The sequence below is a fragment of the Sinocyclocheilus grahami genome, unplaced genomic scaffold (genome assembly GCF_001515645.1).
Source record: "Sinocyclocheilus grahami isolate Dianchi unplaced genomic scaffold, SAMN03320097.WGS_v1.1 scaffold96.1, whole genome shotgun sequence".
Classification (NCBI taxonomy): Eukaryota; Metazoa; Chordata; class Actinopteri; order Cypriniformes; family Cyprinidae; genus Sinocyclocheilus; species Sinocyclocheilus grahami.
This window is the reverse complement of record NW_015505275.1, coordinates 1,906,024-1,925,596: the sequence shown is the minus strand read 5'-3', so window position 1 is coordinate 1,925,596 and position 19,573 is coordinate 1,906,024. Positions and strand designations below refer to the sequence as shown.

The 19,573-nt window shown below is 36.1% G+C and overlaps 1 protein-coding gene across 5 annotated transcripts; it reads right to left on the bottom strand.

Annotated features, from left to right (window-relative positions):
* Positions 1–103: 103 nt before the first annotated feature.
* Positions 104–13,305, bottom strand: LOC107587800 (PHD finger protein 20-like protein 1). 5 transcript variants are annotated; one of them, XM_016275726.1, is made up of 25 exons: positions 13,197–13,305; positions 12,994–13,080; positions 12,112–12,257; positions 11,406–11,574; positions 11,087–11,182; positions 10,131–10,215; positions 9,758–9,846; positions 7,748–7,916; positions 7,426–7,557; positions 7,173–7,237; positions 6,862–7,087; positions 6,600–6,743; positions 5,762–5,944; positions 5,483–5,542; positions 5,107–5,397; positions 4,827–5,009; positions 4,682–4,738; positions 4,494–4,595; positions 4,166–4,306; positions 3,786–3,970; positions 3,485–3,584; positions 3,134–3,329; positions 1,930–2,173; positions 1,669–1,834; positions 104–1,389 (listed from the first exon to the last, which is right to left on the bottom strand). In XM_016275726.1, exons 3-25 carry the CDS (start codon positions 12,192–12,194, stop codon positions 1,247–1,249), a joined length of 3,309 nt encoding a protein of 1,102 aa, XP_016131212.1. In that variant the 5' UTR covers positions 12,195–12,257; positions 12,994–13,080; positions 13,197–13,305; the 3' UTR covers positions 104–1,246. The 5 variants fall into 5 exon arrangements, with proteins under 5 accessions (XP_016131212.1, XP_016131215.1, XP_016131214.1 ...); XM_016275729.1 differs by having other exon boundaries at positions 7,426–7,554; XM_016275728.1 differs by having other exon boundaries at positions 7,748–7,913.
* Between the last annotated feature and the right edge of the window lie 6,268 nt (positions 13,306–19,573).

Here is a 19,573-nt window from a genome sequence, read left to right as displayed (position 1 = left end):
CATTTATATTAATGCATAAGTGTAAACGATGACCATACACAAAAAAACGTTGAGAATATTTTTAATGAAGTTGTACATACAGATAATTACATCAGGTCTTTAAATAAACTCTTTAAATGTACAGCTGGTATTTCTCATCAAAAGAAACTTCAAGTTTTAAATCTAAATTCTAAAACACTCTTTGTACAGATTAATAGAAATAGAGATTAAACAGGCATTTTCAAGTATTATCCTCTTATGCCTTAGTTTTTTTTTTCCTTACAGTTATAAAAACTGTATATACATTTTTCAAGGGAAAAAATTAACAAAATGGATTCAATATATGCATTTACATCTATCTCAGGATTAGCTTACTTCACGGTAGCAACTCTCAAAGTATCAACATGATAAACAGACATTAGTGAGAACAGTCACCTATCTCTGGACATCCTGGATAAAGTTAGAGTAGCCTGTTTTCTTGTGAATTGCTACAGCATCCATCAAGACTGTAGAGAAATATGCTAAAGTATTAGACGAGTTGTTGTATGAAAACTATCTAGGTGTTGGTCTAATGAGCTTGTTGGCATTGTGAACCTTTAGTGCCAGTGTATCAGACCGCAAATGAGCCCAATCCTGGTCTAAAATGCAACATCCATTTTAAAAACTTGTACATCCTGAACTTTGTGTCTGGGGGAAAAAAAAACAGACCACAGTGATCTGTTTTCTTGGAACTTTAAAGTGACTTTTGAAGTGGTGAGAACCTTTATAACCAGATTTTTTCCTCAAACGTTAATGAACTCTTAGACAAGTCTGCTATCAGTGACCCTCTTCAGTCAAGTTCATATTTCCTTAAGCTCATAGAGTGGAAATACAGACTGGATTTGCTTTGGGGGGGGGTCTAACTGATAAAAAAAAAAAGTTAAAAACTAAATTTATGTGTGGTGTTATGACCTTTATAAAATAGATAATCTCTTCTATTAACATGAGTAAGAATTAATCTGCTACAGTGAGCTCTTCCTATTTTGGAGAACAAAAACTTCTTTAAGCAGATATGTTTTTAGACTCAACATGAACACACCAACATCTTCCTGTTTCACACATTATGTGTGAATTTTCCTTTACTCATATTTGGCGATGGCCAACGGTTTACTTCACAAAGTGCACATCTACTGAACAGGAGAATCATGTTGAATAAACCTTCTCAAACACGTAGTTGTGTGCGAAGAAACGTGAGGTTTCACTCATAACACACACTAGAATGTGTGTATCACACAGAGCAGAGGGTGCTCATCTGCTGCACTTTTCCCAGGTCCGTCAGAAGCTGTTTGATGCGGCACTTGAGCTGTGGGAGTCGGGCCAGGGGTTCAGGGGGCTCCAATTCTCCTGTGAAGTCCAACCAACTCTCGAGCACTTCATACAGACAGGGAGAAAGAGAATGAAACCTTAGCAAATTATCAAAAGGCATCTCTGCTTCTTGCGTGATTTTTTATGGCAAAAGGTTTCTGGTTCACAAAGGATAAATCGTTAGCCATGACAACTGTGCTCATGAGCAAGACATTTAACTTCAACTTAAGCTCATGGTGGTATTCTTCTGTAACACCACAGAAACAAATTCAACCAGCCCTGGTCATGTGGCAATAAATATAGTTTTGATTCTATAATGGCACTTTCTATATTTCTTCCCCTTACCATCAAGCTCTTTCTCGATAAGGTCCATACGGCCAGACAGCTGGTTCTGAATATCCTCTATGTGTGTAAGCAGGTTCATCTGCCACTGCAGACAGTTCCTGGCCTGCTCCATGGAGCCCATATTGCTGTCATTCACACAGCCAGACAGAGCAATGGCACTGCTCACCTACACAAACCATAAAGAGCACCGATTTCAAAATCTGTTTACCTTTTCACATACTGAACCTATCCAGATCGGAGTTTTAATTGTTCTTTGCTTACCTCTTCTTCCTTTCGGTTAAACTGAGAGGCCGTTTGCATCCCCTGCTCATCCCTTGTGTGTTCGAGGCCTGTACCAGGAGGTTTCTGGTAGCTGTGCTCACTGGTAATATAAGTTTCAGGGCTTAAGTTCTGGTTGAGGTGCTCTTTGAAATGTAGGCAGTCTGGAACGCCACCCATAGGCTGGTCCTCATCAGAGTTCACCCAAGACCGGGCCCACAAGTGTAAACTTGGGTTGTGTTTGTTCCTAAAAAAAAAAAATGTTAGAAGCGTATAATTGTGCCTGCATCTTTTCTTCTACAGTTGTCTATCAGAAGAACAATTTAAAACCTGACAGGCCTAAAAAACTCAACTATTGTAACACAAATTAAAATCGGCATTGTCTGGGCACTATGGGAAAAAAATATATTTTTTTTTCCATATCATACAATATCATTATTAATTACAATATTAATTTACCATTGATAAGGAAAGAAATGCTTTCAACATTTTTGCTACACTTTAAGAATGAATGTAAACATTTTTTCTCACAATTAAACTGCACAAAGTAAGCTACATTTTAATTTACCTTTTAATTTAGGGCCCCATGAAAACAATTTAATATCATCCCCTAAAGTCATTTTTTTCTGATTCTGTGGTTCATGATTTAATACACAAATACTGAAAATGGTGTCTAATTAAATTAATAACAATAAAACAACTGAATCTGTATAAATTATTTAAAAAAAATCTTGGTTGTATGATATTCTGTAAAAATAATATTAAGAACATATGAGTATATACAATAGTACTTCTAAATCTTTATTTTGTGAGCTTGTCATGAAAATCTTTTGAGTTGCAGTGTGTATTTATAGTTTTTCTCAGATGAAACGGTGAAAAACGCTTGTGAAGTGAACTCTCGGTAAAGCTCTGGACTGTCCTCATAAATTGAGACGTCAGACACTTGAAACGCTTTAAGTGTAAAGGGTGTTTGCATTGTTGTTGTCATGTTTATGTTTGCTGTCTTACAGGCTGTTAGATTAATCCATAGAGTAAAAATGTCCACATCTTCTCATCATTAGCAACATAAATTTGATCACGATCTTGGTAAGATGCAGTTTATAATTATTTTTGGATGATTTGTTATTATGGTAGTAATATGTTTTTTTCAACAATGTCACAATGTAAAAAATTCGGTATGCTTCTGGAAAGATAAAGTGTCTCTTACTGTAAAATATCCATCTTCAGCTGAAGGCCATGAAGCAAGTTTTTAACACTGTAAACATCGGCCAGCAGCTGGTGAGTGGACACGATCTTCTTGGCGTTCTGATGCGAGTAGTTCTCTGTGAGGAAGGACAGGCCACACATGTGGCCCTTTTGGAGCCAGTCTTTATCATGGCGGTATTTAGCACTCCACCTCTGACCTGAAAAAAGTGCACAGTTCATTATCAACCTTGGAGCAATTTCAGTTTTATTTTTACTGTACATAAACTTAATTTCCATTTAAAAAACAGTTGAAGATAAAGCTACAAAATCCTGCTGACCCTTTGAGCACAGTATTGTCGCACAGGATTGTTACCTGGAGGGTCTCTGCAGATGTAACATATGTAGTGATCAGGGATGCTGTCCTCCAAAAGCCCCATACACACACTGTGCTGCCAGCACATACACTCCTCACACTGTAAAGACAGAGAGATAATATCAGAAAACTATTATTTGCCATTTTACAGACAGCAGATTCAGAACAAGGAAACCCAAAAAGGAACTTAGAACCATTTCAAAACATTTGAGATGTTTCTTGCATGAACCTGTATATTTACAGACAGCATAAAAACTAGTTTCAAAGATCATCAGATGGCATTTTCTAAGAGTAAACCTACCTGAATCATAAAGCCGTTTTCTTCATCCATCTCACAGATGCAACGAACGATTTCATTGGCACCATCATCATCCTCATCCTGGAAGTCCTCCATAGTGATCGAGTCTAGATCCTGGTTATACTCATCTCCACTGAACAGCAAACTCTCAGTGGTCGAGTCTTCCAGGAAGTCGATGTCTGATAGGTCTGAGATAGGAAAAGGAAGTAGGACATGAAATGAGGCTCAACATCACAGCACATCACTGACACCATATTCATGTTAACTTCTATCTATTATCTACTATAAGAACACATCAAATTGAATGGCTGGAAGCTACAGCTAAAATGACACCATTATTGGAAAGTGGCTACAAAAAGCTGTAAATCAATGAAAAGACTTACTCTCCCCGGTGAGGTCGACGGACAGTATGGCACGAGGGTATTGGAAGGTGCTGTGCTTGAAGGCACTAGAGGAAGAACGATGCATTGGGGAAGACGGCCTATCCAAATAAGCCAAAGACATCTCATCCAGGTCTGAGTAACCTTAGCACAAAGGTGAGAACAATATGACCCTCTCATTCCATACATCAAATAGATGGCTAAAGTTAAATGAGGCAAGTTAAAATTTATGAAATTTGAAAGTTGCTCTAATTTTTAACTCACAGATGTAAGATTCAAAGTATTTGTAAAACGACCACTGAAAATTAGGCAAACATAAAACTTAACTTACAGTGCAGTTTTGATTTCTTCTTCTTTTTTTTCTTTTTCTTCTGTTTAATTCGGAAAATATCCTTCTCTTTCCTGTCCCTTCTGTCTTTATCCCTCTTTTTCACTAAAGAGAAAATAAATACAAGATTTGATGAAAACTTCTTGGTTTAAGAATGTAAAATTGAAATTAAAAAAAGTCTGTAAACTGACCAAACAACTGACATTTATCCACCAGTTTGAATTTCCGCTCTGTCTTTATACAAAGTCCTGAAGACCAAACAAACATCCATATGATAAAAATGGAAAAAAGGAAGAACTCCATTCATCGTCTTTAAAATCTAAAGCAATAGCTCACCATCTAGGTGCTTTTCCTTCTTGATAATCTTGTCGTGGAGATTATCAAAGTTGGGAGGTGGTAGGGAGACCTCTGTACTGTCTGAACTGACAGAAGCAGAAGAACGTTTCTTCTTACAGAACTTAGGAGGCCTCACACAGCCAGAGCTGTCCATTTGAAGCATGAAGGCCTGAGAGGACAGAGCTAAGACCACAAAGAGAAGAAGATAATTCAGTTTAATTGTGTAAATGTTAATTCCAAAGCCATTTCGCTGAAATCACCCTGACAAATAACAACTTACAGGAAGAAGTAGAGACGGTCCTGCGTCTCTTGTTATCTGGCATATCTGACAAGGTGCTTGTAGGCATGGAAGCAGACGTGGCCCTAGTGCGGCCCACCCTCTCTGGTGAGCAGACCTCGCTGTCCATTTCTTTCTCAGTGTTATGATAGTACTTCAGGTGATAGTCCAGCAGTTTTGCTTTCCGGAATGCTTTAGAGCAGCCAGGTACTTTACACTTAAATTTATTATGGTCCAGGTCTATTAAAGTCTCATTGGGAGCAGTGGGGTCATCAGACTTCTTGGTGTTAATAACTGAAAAGGAAGGGGAAACCTTTGTTAGATATATATTTACAGTCTTTTAAATTGAAGTGAGTGGAAGACAAGTGATGATTCATACTTGGCTCTCTGGCGTGTTTGTTGGCTTTAGGAGTCCTGGAAGGAACTTTCTGACATGCAACTAAACATAAAATGAGAAGATAATACATAGTATTTACATATCACAAAAGCCCAGCAGCAACACCATTACAACCATTAACATTACACAATCTACAGTTTATATTTTCAATATATCCTGGTATGTGACTTTGCTGTTTATTATATCAACGAAACACGAAGTGTACTTCAAAAGGTTCATGAAGAAACAAAATGAAGGCATTCAATTCTATGGCCAACCAACCTGTCACTACAGAAGGTGAGTTCACTTCAAGTGTTGTTTGATTACTGGACAACACGTCAGTCATCTTGTCCTTCTCACTGATTGGTGACTGAGCAATGCTAGTAGGAGGAGCTGTGGATGGGCTTCCTGAAGCTGGTTTTTGTGGAGGAGCTTCTGTTTTAACTGCAGTGCTGCTGTCTTCAACTAAAAAAATAAATAAATACATAAAATAACATGCATCATTTACACAGATCAGGTATTTATGCAATTTCAAAACACACTATTCTAGAGCGGTGCTATTGGCATGCATGTACACTGCCTTTCAAAAGTTTTGGGTCAGTAAGATTATTTTATTTTTTTAAAGAAGTAATAGTTTTATTCAGCAAGGATGCATTAAAGTGACAATAAAGAGATTTACAATGTGACCATTTGTATTTCAAATAAATGCTGATTTTTAACTTTCTATTCAAAGAATCCTGAATAAATCTGACCGTTTCCAAAAAATATCAACTGTTTTAAACATTTATGATAATAATCCCAAGATATTAAGTTTTTTTATCACCAAATCAGCATATAAGAATGGTTTCTGAAGGATCATGTGACACTGAACACTGGAGTAATGGCTGCTGAAAATTCAGCTTTGCCATCAAATAATTATATTACATTTTAAAATATATTAAGATAGAAACGTGAATTCACAATATTACCATTTTTACTGTACTTTTATTAAAAAAATGCAGTGTTGATGAGCATATGAGTCTTAAAAAAACATTTTAAAATCGTGCAAAACTTTTGAACAGTCATTTTTAAGTGCTTTACTATGCCATAAGCTCTACTTAAGCAAGTTTATGTCTTTCACCAGCTTTTTGAGAGTCATCTGGAGGAGGAGGAGGAGGAGGGTGAGTGCTGGAATCCCTCGTGTGTGGTGAAGAGGGATAAGCCTGGTCAGAGCTTGTTGCTAGACGCTGAGATCGTCTCCTTCTCTGAGGGGAGTTGGTAGGGGCTATACAAAAACAGACAAGCATATTATTTTCACATCTATTTAATATTATTACATTTTTTTTGGTGCCGATGAGTTTGTTGTACCTTCTGATAGCTGACAATGCATAAACACTACCTACCTGTGTGTGTACTGTCTGGGAGGGAGTGTGTCGAACTGGGTGAAGGACTGGGTTCGGGGTCTGCGATTGTGTTCTGATTGCTAGTGGTGGACTCTCCCGAGTCATGTTTGAATCTTCTTGAGCGAGACTTACACAGGGATGGGCTAGAGAGGGATGCTGGGGTTTTTTGACAACTGACGGACTGGGATCTCTCATCAGCTGGACTAGCCTCTGCACCTGACACTTTCTAAAGGGTGGAGAAGTAAACGTGACAGAGTGTGTGTACTAAAGTGATCATCATGTTGATAACAGTATGTCAGTTTCATCTATACCTGCTGTGATGTCACTGAAAGCTCTTTTGACTCTGCTTTGCATTCAGACTCAGTATCAGCACATCCTTGATGATCAGAAAGGAAAATCACACACAAACATCATAATCACTATGCTCTGCTGAATTATTGTCACAGTTTATTTAATAAATATTGAAGAAATTATGATTCTCACTATTAAAGATGAATTTAGAACATTTTTGACTCTAAGGCCCTCATGGTCCACAACTAAATTTTAAGGACCTATGATGTTTACCTGCCCCCTTGCTGAGACACATCCTTTTACTGCTGCACAAGTTGCCTTGTCGTTTGCTCCTCTTTTTTGCTGTAGCAGGTTCAAGCTCTTCAGCAGCCGGCTTACAGTCCTCCTCTTCAGAGTCCAGTTCTGCTGCGTAAAGCAGGAAATAAACAGATGTGGCTGATCAATATGAACAAAGTGATGATTTAAGATCAATCTCCAAGCAAAATGACAAAGGTTTATGAAAGATATATAACTGAATACAGATCGGTAGGCAAGAACTTCACCGTAAAGCATTCAGAAATTCATTGGGCAAGAAAAGTCCTAACAAAACACATACCAAGTTTCTCTGATTCACTCTCATAATCATCATCGTCAAGCTCTTCATCTGACTGCTGTTCCCTCCTGTCCTCTCTGTCCTTGTTGCTGTTGGCACTGGTGCGTGGTCTGTTCCCTCCTTTATTCTTGGCTGCAGCTGAAGCAGCCTTCACTAGAGCGATCCAGTCCTGCTTGAACACAAACCAATACACTATCAGTCACATCTGACATGGACCAGTCACAAACACACTTTTGACCATGGCTAACATGCAAAAAAAAACAAAAAAACTTTTAATTAAAAAAAAAGACATTAATACAGTAGTAAAGGTAACTGAGGAGGTAGAATAAAGTGATTTGGCATCCCTGAGCTGCCTGACTGGCACAAAGACGCAAATGTAAGCTGTGTGGACCAGCTGCTTGTGTCTTCAAATATTATTCAGGATTGACCCCATGCATTTTACCTTCTGAAAGAGAGGAAGAGGTCAAGGACAATACTATAGAGGGCCACACTGAAATATACAATTAACTATAAAGCATGCTCAAAAATGATCAAGCTGTGAAAAACAAATCTATTAAACTTCATGAGAACCTATTTGTTATAAAAAGAAAAAAAGGAACTGATGAGGACTCTGTGAAGTCACTTTAACCCTTAAACAGGCAATGTGTACCACAGGATATATCTTCTTTAGTCTCTTGTAGGAGGCACGAGTAAGAATTTTTCATCCAATACTGTCATCATAATCATAGTTGAGGTTGTCTGGAGTATGGGGGTCACATGACACATTTTCTGTGCTTGTTTTGTCAGTTTGGCCCAAAGCCAAATGTAGAAAGTAGGCATATATTAATCTTACTTTTTTCAGTAAAAAAATGCAACAACTGTTAGTATTAATTGTGAACATTGCCTTGAGAAAATTAAGTCATATGTTGTTGTTTTTTATTGCATTTTGAAATATGCGTATCTCCTGAGATACGTTGCCTGTTTAGGGTATAAAAAAAGGATTATCGTCAATACTGACAATGAATGGTGTCACAAGGTAAACTGTGCCCCCTGTTCTCGTTATTTCATTATTGTGCATTCTGGGGTGGTTATGGGGTGGTGAGTGTGTGAGGGGTGAGGTGTGAGGTGGGGTGTTTTGAGGGGGTTTGGCGTTTCCCCTGGGTGGTTATGGGTGGGTTGGTGTAGAAATCACAGAAAATACACAGTAATCACAGAAATTGCACAAAATACAAGAGAGAGCCCCTTGATAAAAAATCTCTCAGAGGGGTGGGGTGGGGGGTGGATGGGGATTATAAATCACATCAAGGGGAGCGGATCCCCCTCAGTAGAAATCGCATACCAGGGCAAGGGGCCCTTAGCGAAGAACCTTATAGGCCCTTCTGGCCTTTGGGCCCCCTGTACACAGTCACCTTTCTATTTATTTTGAGTTTAAAAATTGTGCAAATGTTAATGTTTGCATGTAAAACTGATCCAATTACATTTAGTTGACTAATTGCATTTTTAACTAGAATTTTTTTTCTTGCAGGGCTTCACACAGCTCATTTTATGGTAGAACAGGGGTGTCAAACCCTGCTCCTGGAGGGCAACCATTCTGCAGTGTTTAGCTCCAACCCTGATCAAACACATCTGAAAAATCTAAGGATTACACAAAAGTGATATAATGTAATTTATGTAACAACATATGATTGTATAAGGATGGAGCTAAACAGTGCAGGACAGTGGACCTCAAGGGGTGGAATTGCCCACCACGAGAATGAAGAAGAGACAGTTTAGAAATGTAAAAATACAAGATGTGTCTGTGCCTCAAAATTAGGACACTTAATTATTGATGACTTAGGCTGTTTTTTATACCCTAAAAAGGCAACCTATCCTGGGAGATACAACTCATGAAATCCAAAATATATCAAATATTACAAAAAATTCCTTTGAATATGTTTTCCACATATTGAAGTCCAGATGATATAAAAAGTGACATGAAATGATTTTTTGCTGATCATTTTCCACTCTTGCCTGTTTTAGGGTTAATAAACTTACTTGTCCTTTTGCATCTTCTGGCATGGACTTGATATGGATTCTTTTCACGCAGCGAATGACTCCATCATAAAATTGTACAGTGTAAGTGCCTAAAGTAAACAAAATAACAGCAAATACATTCTTGATCTTTTAGATTTGATTCAAAAGAATTTCAAAGTTTGTTTAACCTGTGGATTCATTTGGCTAAATCCTATCCTTCCCAAAATAGCATCTGAGCAAACTTTTTCTTATGTATTTGAGAACAATCATTAGTCACACTTAACCAAAGTAAGCCAGATTCACTTTAACTGAATTAAATTACAATTAACTTTTTAAATGCAAACTGACAGAAAAATTATACTTCTGCCCTAAAGGATCAGCTAGGTGATCTTACCTTCCTTGTTGATACTTTCAATCTTGGCAGGGTAGTAGCGGCAATCTGTCCATCGGGCAAGCACCTCCTCACCATCTCTCAATTCCTAAAAATGCAATAAAAACAAAATAGACATGCAATTAATTACATTCAACACAACCCAGACACATTCAACCAAGCCTGTATTGAAGATATGGGATGTGCTGTGATCGTAAAAGTGAATGGTTAGAGCAGAACAAACTGTGATGAACACACCGCAAACCTCTTATTATTTCATGTAGCACCTGCCAAGCTGATTATAGTAGTTTAACAACCACACAAAATACTAGTTAAAATCCAATTCAAGAACACCACAGAAGCCTCAACTGTATTTATAAATTCTTAATCATATTTTTTTTGTACTTTATGTCTATACATCTAAAAGTAAAGCTTTCTTTATACTACAATTCAAAAGTTTGAGGTCAGTAAGATTTTTTTATATTGTTTCAAAGAACATATATTTCAAATAAAAACTGTCCTTTTGAGAATTCTATTCAACAAAAAAAACTGAAAGAATATGCCACTGATTCCACAAAACTATTAAGTATCAGAAAAAAGTTCAACACTGAAAGCAACAAGAAATGTTTCTTGAGCAGCACTGCCACCACAGGAATAATTTAATAATATTTCACAATATCACTTGTTTTTATTTTATTTATTTATTGACTGAATAATAGATGGGCACAAGACAGTTCATTCAAAAACTTTACAAAATCTTACCAAAACCAAACTTTTGGACAGTAGAGTAAGTGTAACAACACCTCTTTAAATATAAGTCACAAAGGTCTATGTATTTTTTTTAAACGGATGATTGCTTGCAGCCCAAAGAAAAACATTTAAAGGTTTTGGCTATGTAGATGGAGGAAAAACCCAAACAATGATGGGACAAGCAGTTTGAGAGAGCCAGATCAAGGTAGATGGGCAATTGAGGTATGTACTTGTCTCTGCTGGGGTAAGTCTTTTTGGTCCTCTGTGCTCTCTGTACTTTCAGGAAGCTCACGAAGGCGAGATGCTCTCATCTCGCTGAGTCTCTCCTGGCAGAAATGTTTGTAAGACAAGAATTAATCAATCAATCATTAGCAAATGGGATTTTCAATTGAGTGGCTGAAAACGTCAATAAAGTTTCTTTTAGCAGCTTCATTCCACCTACATACTCTAACAGCCAACAAAGTTCCCTGCATTTCTCATGCTTGCCATGTCATCCTAGACATTTCAGATCATAAACATATCTGAAAAGTGGAAGTACTGCAAACATACAGACACCTCCTCTTCTTTGAGACCCTCTTTGCGAAGCGCCGGTCTCTCTAATGGTCGAACTCTGTTGCTGTCCCAGAGAATCCATTCATCGTACCTATGGCTCCAACGGTCAAAATGCACAAGCATCTTTCCCTCATCGTAATCAATCTTTTCGATACGTGAAGGGTACCTGCAAAGAAACCATTCAACATGGATCATGGATACATGGATAACTACAAACAAAGCACAGAAAACATTTAAAACTTAATAACAAACTATTCTTAAAGAAAGTGACACACAAACAGACTAATGTTTCAGTGTAATTCATATTTGTTTTAAATAAGACCAAATTAAAAGCATCCTAAATTTTAAAAAGCATCTAAATAGTTTACTGTATAAACACCTAGGTTATAATGTGAAAATTTATATTATAAATGTATCACTATTAAGTTACATTATTAATTTTTTTATCATTTTGGTACTAAACAGATAGATCTAATAATTTTTTCAATCATTTATTAATTTTTTTTTATACATTTAGACATTTAAATCTTTTTATTATTTATATATCATATTAATTTTTACACTATTATATACATTTTTCTCTTAAAATTTCCCTTAAAGCCACAGTTCGACCACAGTTTAAAACCCTCTGTTTTAACAAACAATATGCTAGCAATAGTGATTGTACTGCATTTTTAAATGGACCTTCAAAACGAATTCATACCATTTTTGCAGGTAGTCCTGGGCCTCAACCCTGGCGCCAACCTCAAAAGTGATCCCTGGTCGATTTGGAAGTTTCTTGCTCATTTTGAGTGTACTCTTACCAGGTCTTTCTCAAGACACAAACGCTCTCTCGTCCTGTGGACGGACCTATGAACATAAAGAAATGATCTATGAGTCTATGAACTATATCACATAGACAAACACATTATTTATACCAACTTTATAGTAAGACAGACAAAGATTTGACTCCTTCCAACATGCACTGCATTTGCATAGGTAGTATTTGTAAATGTACCAATAAACATACACGGTTTCATTCAAGCTGACTAAGGAACATATGCTCAACTATTTTACCAGCTTGCAAAATGCACCCTAAACCAGGCCTTTCAGCAACCTACTGTATTCTGATACACTCATATCTGGAGATATCGGTAGATATTTTTCTAACGTTCGCACACTTTAACGTGTCACGAAGTATTACTATTAAATGCAAACAGCAGAAATCAAGTAAATACATTAAAGTTTATAGAAAAGCGTTCAGACAGGACAGTGGCTAACTAAGCTAACCAGCTACTGTACTCCACTTATGACAGACTAGGGCACAAGTTAAATCGCCATGTTAAAAACGAGTTATCCTGTAAGGAAAACTCAACCTTCTAAAATAACTAGAAGCTAATTTAAAAAAACGTACAAATATGAAAAGAGGGTAGCTGACTCTTTTCACTGGATTATCATAGATTGCTAATGCTAGGTACTAGCTAACGAGTTTCTCAAATATCCTGCAGTATGAATATAACTGTCAAGTCTTTCCTTAAAGAGGCACTAAACCCGTGAGCAAAAATAATACACCTCATCATTTTAAAGTTGAAACTTCAAGTAAAACCTCTCATTGTCCAGTTAGCACAGCAGAGCTAGCCAAGCAGCTAATGCTGTACCAGCTGACTAGCTAAACCGTTCCGAGGGGATAAAACTATGTGCAAAAAAAGGAGAGAAAAAATGACAGGCCAGTTTTTATCGTTGTTAAAACGAATCGAAGAATGACAGTTGCTTTCTGATGACCGCTATACGCGTGACATAAACATTTACCTTTGAAAATTCATTGAGAGAATAGCAATTAATTCCTATAGTGTATTGTATTCATTCCAGCTCAGTTACTTTTACCCAAACTGGACGTGCGCGCGCACGCTTGCGACGCACAAAATGCCTGAAGGTACGAGCGCCGCAGACTGACACGTGACCTATAACCAGACGCTTTGTGTTTTGTTTGTTTTATTGTAAAAGAGACAGAGCCCATTTACTTCAGCTTGAAATCGACCATCTCTTCCACAGTGCCAAATGTCTTTTTTGTGAATTTTGATATAGTTAGTTTACATGAATTGGTAAAACTTCAAGCGCTAAACATATGCATGCCTCTCTTATTCAGAAAATGCAGTTGTGTTAAATCAAAAACAGTTTTCAGTGTGCTGGGATAAGATTACCCCACCATAATTCTTTTCTTTTGGCCATAGATGGGGCAAAATCTCATCTGTACACATCTAATGTTTGTCATGTCATCCGAATATCAACATTTGTAAGCTTTAGTCAGTATGAAACGTTTTTGTGTCTATTTGTTCATGAGGAATTTGTGGACACATTAATGTTTTTTAATTTGTGTAGTAAAAATATTTCATCATATAAAATCAAATATTTACATATTTACAAATATACATGTCAAAAATGTTTTTAACAAAAAAGTATACCAATGGGCTTCTTGCCACAGGTTTGAATATTGTTAAAACATAGTGTTATGAGAACTAAATTAGCATTCTAATAAATTTGGTGTTTCTATTTACTTCCCTTAATAACACATTAGCTGATGCATCATCATCCATACTTGTAGGCTATCTAAAACAATTACAATTTAAAAGGAAATGCACTTTTCTGAAGCAGGGCATATTCTCCCTTCTTACACTTGAAATATTCCACAGCCTTTGAAGGACACATGAGCCTCTGACGCCATCTGCAGCTCAGCAGCTTTATTTACTTATTTATTTTTAAATCATGATGATTATATACATGTTTGAAACTTAAAAAAAATATATTGTTTTCCATTGTAAAATTTCAAAACATGACTAAGGCGACAATTAATTTAAAAACATATCTACATTTAAATATTATAATGAATTACTTTATTTTTTAAGCAACATGACAGTGTGTGTCACAATATTCGGCATCCATTTTCAGTGTAGTTGCAGTGAATTTACACTGAAGCAAATTTAATCATTCATCATCCGGTTGGCTGCAATATGGCAGTTATCAAACAAAGGTTTGTACTCTGCTCCTCCTGCCTTTACGAAATCAGACACGGTCTTGCTCCCACCAAAATCTTTTTGTTATTTTCATGAATGAACTCCCTTGGTAAACAATGAACAATGGTTTTATTTATGTCGGTCAACAAACTGAATAGCTATGTAAAGAAGCATTAAACTTAATTTCATAAATACTTGCTTGTACACTAAGTGCAAAGGATGATATATGCTGTTCACACAAAGTACATGGCATGGGATAAGAAGTGACTGAGGTACAGTCAGGATAATTATTAGGCAGTGTCTATTTAGCCAACCTCTTTGACAAACTTATTTGATTATTTACACAAACTCCATCCACCATTGTTCAGATATTTCACTTTCAGTACAAACAGCACATCACTTCTAGACAAAATCTCTTTTTCTTTTTATATAGTGTTGTAATTTAACAATGCCCTTTCAGCTATTTTGCAGCTCAACAAACATTTCAAAATTCTTTAAAAAAAAAAATTGTGTGAGCTATTTCTTTGAGACATAATGTGGGCAATATAAAGAAGCTTCAATCCTCTGAGAGTTTGTCATAGGTAACTGCACAAGTAAAGAATTTCTAAATTTGTGTTGTTCTGCTGGCAAATGGAAAGTCAAAAAAAAAGGGTTTCTTGCCAGAACTAAACTAAAAAGAGAAAGAGTGTACAAAAACAGCATTCAATTGCAGGTGAGTAATAACACATTAAAAAGTTGGAACAAAATATAATATTTTACAAATAGCCAAATCTATATTTGGCAACATTTTCTTTAGAATTTAATAATACCCAAACTAAAGGTATGGTGTCAATTTAATACATTTTTATTAACCCAGCATTTGCAATCAGAATGAAATAGTAACATCTAAGCAAAATGGATTTGCACACTAAATGCAACATAAACTCAAAGAATCAATGTTGGAATATTTTCAAAAGCTTTCTAAAAGCGCTAGACAAGCAGCACAGTGCATTGACATGACCAATAAAATCTGCATAGAACTTGTGGATAAACTGAAGTACACATGAACCTCTGTCGCAACCTACAGCTCATGATTACTCTAATATTACACATTTTCGAATTTCAAAACGTTTGAGAGTTGGCTGCATTTGAATAATTCTGATATTGAACCATCTATTTTCAAATTCTAAAAGATTACTAATATTCAGTAAACTGAAACACAATCATACATTTACAGTTTTTTTCAACTGCTTACATAAAAAAATTGTGTGAGCTATTTCTTTGAGACATAATGTGGGCAATATAAAGAAGCTTCAATCCTCTGAGAGTTTGTCATAGGTAACTGCACAAGTAAAGAATTTCTAAATTTGTGTTGTTCTGCTGGCAAATGGAAAGTCAAAAAAAAAAAAGGGTTTCTTGCCAGAACTAAACTAAAAAGAGAAAGAGTGTACAAAAACAGCATTCAATTGCAGGTGAGTAATAACACATTAAAAAGTTGGAGCAAAATATAATATTTTACAAATAGCCAAATCTATATTTGGCAACATTTTCTTTAGAATTTAATAATACCCAAACTAAAGGTATGGTGTCAATTTAATAAATTTTTATTAACCCAGCATTTGCAATCAGAATGAAATAGTAACATCTAAGCAAAATGGATTTGCACACTAAATGCAACATAAACTCAAAGAATCAATGTTGGAATATTTTCAAAAGCTTTCTAAAAGTGCTAGACAAGCAGCACAGTGCATTGACATGACCAATAAAATCTGCATAGAACTTGTGGATAAACTGAAGTACACATGAACCTCTGTCGCAACCTACAGCTCATGATTACTCTAATATTACACATTTTCGAATTTCAAAACGTTTGAGAGTTAGCTGCATTTGAATAATTCTGATATTGAACCATCTATTTTCAAATTCTAAAAGATTACTAATATTCAGTAAACTGAAACACAATCATACATTTACAGTTTTTTTCAACTGCTTACACACATTTTCAAAACTTTGCATCTTTTTTTTCAAAATTTTACACTCAAATCCAAGAATTGCAGACACAAAACGCAAAATGCCTCACATCTCTTGCAAAATGTCACAAACACATCTCAAAAGCAAACACCTTTGCCATAATATTAATTGTGTGTTGTGTTTTGCAAAAAGTGTTTTCTGAAATTGAAAACTCAGTCAAAAGCCGAGAATTAGTGTATGGTTTTGCAGATTTGGTGTGTGGTTCTGGTGTTTGAGTGTCAGGTTTCAGAAATTGTGTGACAAGTAAAGATTTTGTGTGTAAGCAGTTGAAAAAAAAAACTGTAAAAATATTTAATAAACACAGCAGTGTAACAATTAAGAATGCATTATCAAATTGATTTAACAAAAAAATTATGAGTGATGCTTTCTGCACATATAACATATTAACATAATTGTTGTCAATTTAACCATCCATCATCCTGTCAGCTGCATCATGGCAGTTATCAAACAAAAGTTTGTAGTCTGTTCCTCCAGCTTTCACAAAGTCAGACACTGTCTTGCTCCCACGAAAATTTTTTGTCTCAACAATCTGTCAAAAAAAAATAAAATCAGAACAAAATGATAAAGTAAAGTGAAACTGAGAGTGAATCATGTATTAAATAACTCCTAGACTTTAATACATGGATAAAATACTGACCCTTATCTTCAAGCTACACCAAAGTTGCAAAAATACTTGCCTTCCAGTTATTGCTCATATGACGGGCAGCCACAACAACAGTCTGGGATGAGATGCCATAGCCGTCTCCTTTATGGATCAGCCATTTAGTGTCGTCTTCTAGAGTGACTCTAAAAGCAAGACCAGCGGACAAAATGCATAAGATTCAAAACACTCACTCCTCTCAATATACAACTGTGATGTATTCACCATGATGCATACAACACAAAATAAATGGACAAAAATGTGGATCATATCTTGATTTTACCTGACTCCAGAGTGGCTAAGTTTGCCTACTTGGAATGTCATCCCCTCTAGAGGCCTGGTCATCCTCTCTGCCTTGAAAACTTTGGAGTTGTATAGCTTCCTCAGATCAGACATCTTGGAAAGGTCAAAACTGTAAGAGTTCCCTTTCCCTGAAGAGATTAACATGATGAAAAACAGATCATTCCCTTGAATGTGCACCAGTGCTAACATTAAAACAGTTTAAGGCTGAAAACAACTTCAATGCATATTCTTGTTAGTTATTTAAATTAAATATGCTTAATAAATATTTCAAAAATGAAAAAGATTTGTAAATGTACCATTGCCCCATGAGGATTCAGCCACCATGGCCACCATGGCCAGGAGAAGCAGACCCAGTGCAGTCTTGAAGGACATCATGGTTCACAGCAAACTGAAGCTTCTGCGTGTCTGAGGGTTTGTTACCAGAACAATTTTTATACTTTTCTGATCCTATGATCCTCCCCTTTTCGAAATGCTTGCTTCACTGCTGATGTCAACTGAACAAACATGGCATGTCCAGGCAAAGTTTTGGGAATGAGCAGGATTGCACAATTTTAGTTTAATAGATTGTTTTAGAGTTCTTTAACTGTGCTGAAATTTCTGAAACTCCTCCAGAGGTCGTGTTGTTCTGCTGGCAAATGGAAAGCGGGAAAAGCCAGAATTGCACAACTAAATAAAAAAAAATTTAAAAAGAAAGAAAGAAACATACACAGTTGAACAATGTACCCAGTTGAAAAAGAGCATGAAAACAGGTTCTGCAGATTTGCTTTATTCAACATCAAGAAGATCAGGCCCTTTCTTTCGGAACATGCTTCACAACTCCTTGTTCAAGCTCTTGTTCTGTCCAGGCTGGACTATTGCAATGCTCCCTTGGCAGGTCTTGCAGCCAGTTCTAACAAACCCTTACAATTAATCCAGAACAGGGCAGCAAGATTAATTTTTAATGAGCCGAAAATAATGCACGTCACACCTCTGTTTATCAATTTGCACTGGTTACCAATAGCTGCCCGCATAAAATTCAAGGCATTGATGTTTGCCTACAAAACCACCACTGGCTCTGCACCCCTTTACCTAAATTCATTACTTCAGACTTATGTGCCCTCTAGAAGCTTGCGTTCTGCAAGTGAACATCGCTTTATTGTGCCATCCCAAAGAAGTGCAAAATCACTTTCACAGACTTTTAAATGAAATGTTCCCTCCTGGAGGAATGACCTGCCCAACTCAGTCGAGCAGCTGTCCTTAGCCATCTTCAAGAATCGGCTAAAAACACATCTCTTCCATCTTTATTTGACCCTCTAACTCTAGAACTCAATTCTAATTTTGTTCTTTTAAAAAAAACTTGCCCCTTTTAGACTTTATTAGCTCTCTATTAATTTACTAACTGCTTGTTTTTCTTAAACACTAGCTTCTCTATTCTTTTTATTATTTTCTTGTATTCAGTTTGTTTTCTTTTTATTTATTATACAATTAACAAAAAGCAAAAAAAGGCCTCTAACACTAGCTTGCTTTCTATTCTATCTGTTTTCGTTTTATTTATTATATATATTTTTTAAAAATTAAAATAAAAACTTGCTATGTGTACTGCGTTAGGCTAACTGAGACTTGTCATAGCACTTCATTGCTCTTTTGTTGGTTTAGTTTGCTTCCATTGTTCTCGTTTGTAAGTTGCTTTGGGGGAAAAAAGTGTCTGCTAAATTACTAAATGTAAATGTAAAACAGTAAGTGTTTTACGACTTACAAATGAGGACAATGGAAGCGAACAAAATCAACAAAAGAGCAATGATATGCAAGTGCTATAACAAGTCTCAGTTAGCCTAACCCAGTACACATAGCAAGGGTTGCAAGTTTTTTTTTTAACTATATAATGAATAAAAATAAAACAGAATAGAATAGAAAAAGAATAGAGCAAGCTAATGTTAGAGGCATTTTTGCTTTTGTTAATTGTACATTTACAATTGTATAATAAATAAAAAGAAAACAAATAGATAGAATACAAAAAGAGAGAAGCTAGTGTTAGTTTTTTTTCTTTTAAGAAAACAAGCAGTTAGTAAATAAGTCAACGCCCCATTCACACGGCGTCAGCGTCAACGCCTCTTTGAGATGCGCCTGGCCTCGCCTCAAATGAAGGCGAGAGTAGGCGGCTGCAGTGAGGGGAGGTATGGGGCAAGCCGTTTTAGCATTTAAAAGTTTGTTTTGACTATCCATAAATATCATTTAAGATAGGA

What these genes read in the sequence shown, in the direction of transcription:
- LOC107587800 (XM_016275726.1), bottom strand. Translation starts at nt 12,194, where the DNA reads ATGAGCAAGAAACTTCCAAATCGACCAGGGATCACTTTTGAGGTTGGC. An exon ending in ACTTACCCCAGCAGAGACAA is followed by an intron (nt 10,216 to 11,086) that starts GTACATACCTCA and finishes TTGCATTTTTAG; the next exon opens with GAATTGAGAGATGGTGAGGA. An exon ending in CAGAAGATGCAAAAGGACAA is followed by an intron (nt 7,917 to 9,757) that starts GTAAGTTTATTA and finishes TTTGTGTTCAAG; the next exon opens with CAGGACTGGATCGCTCTAGT.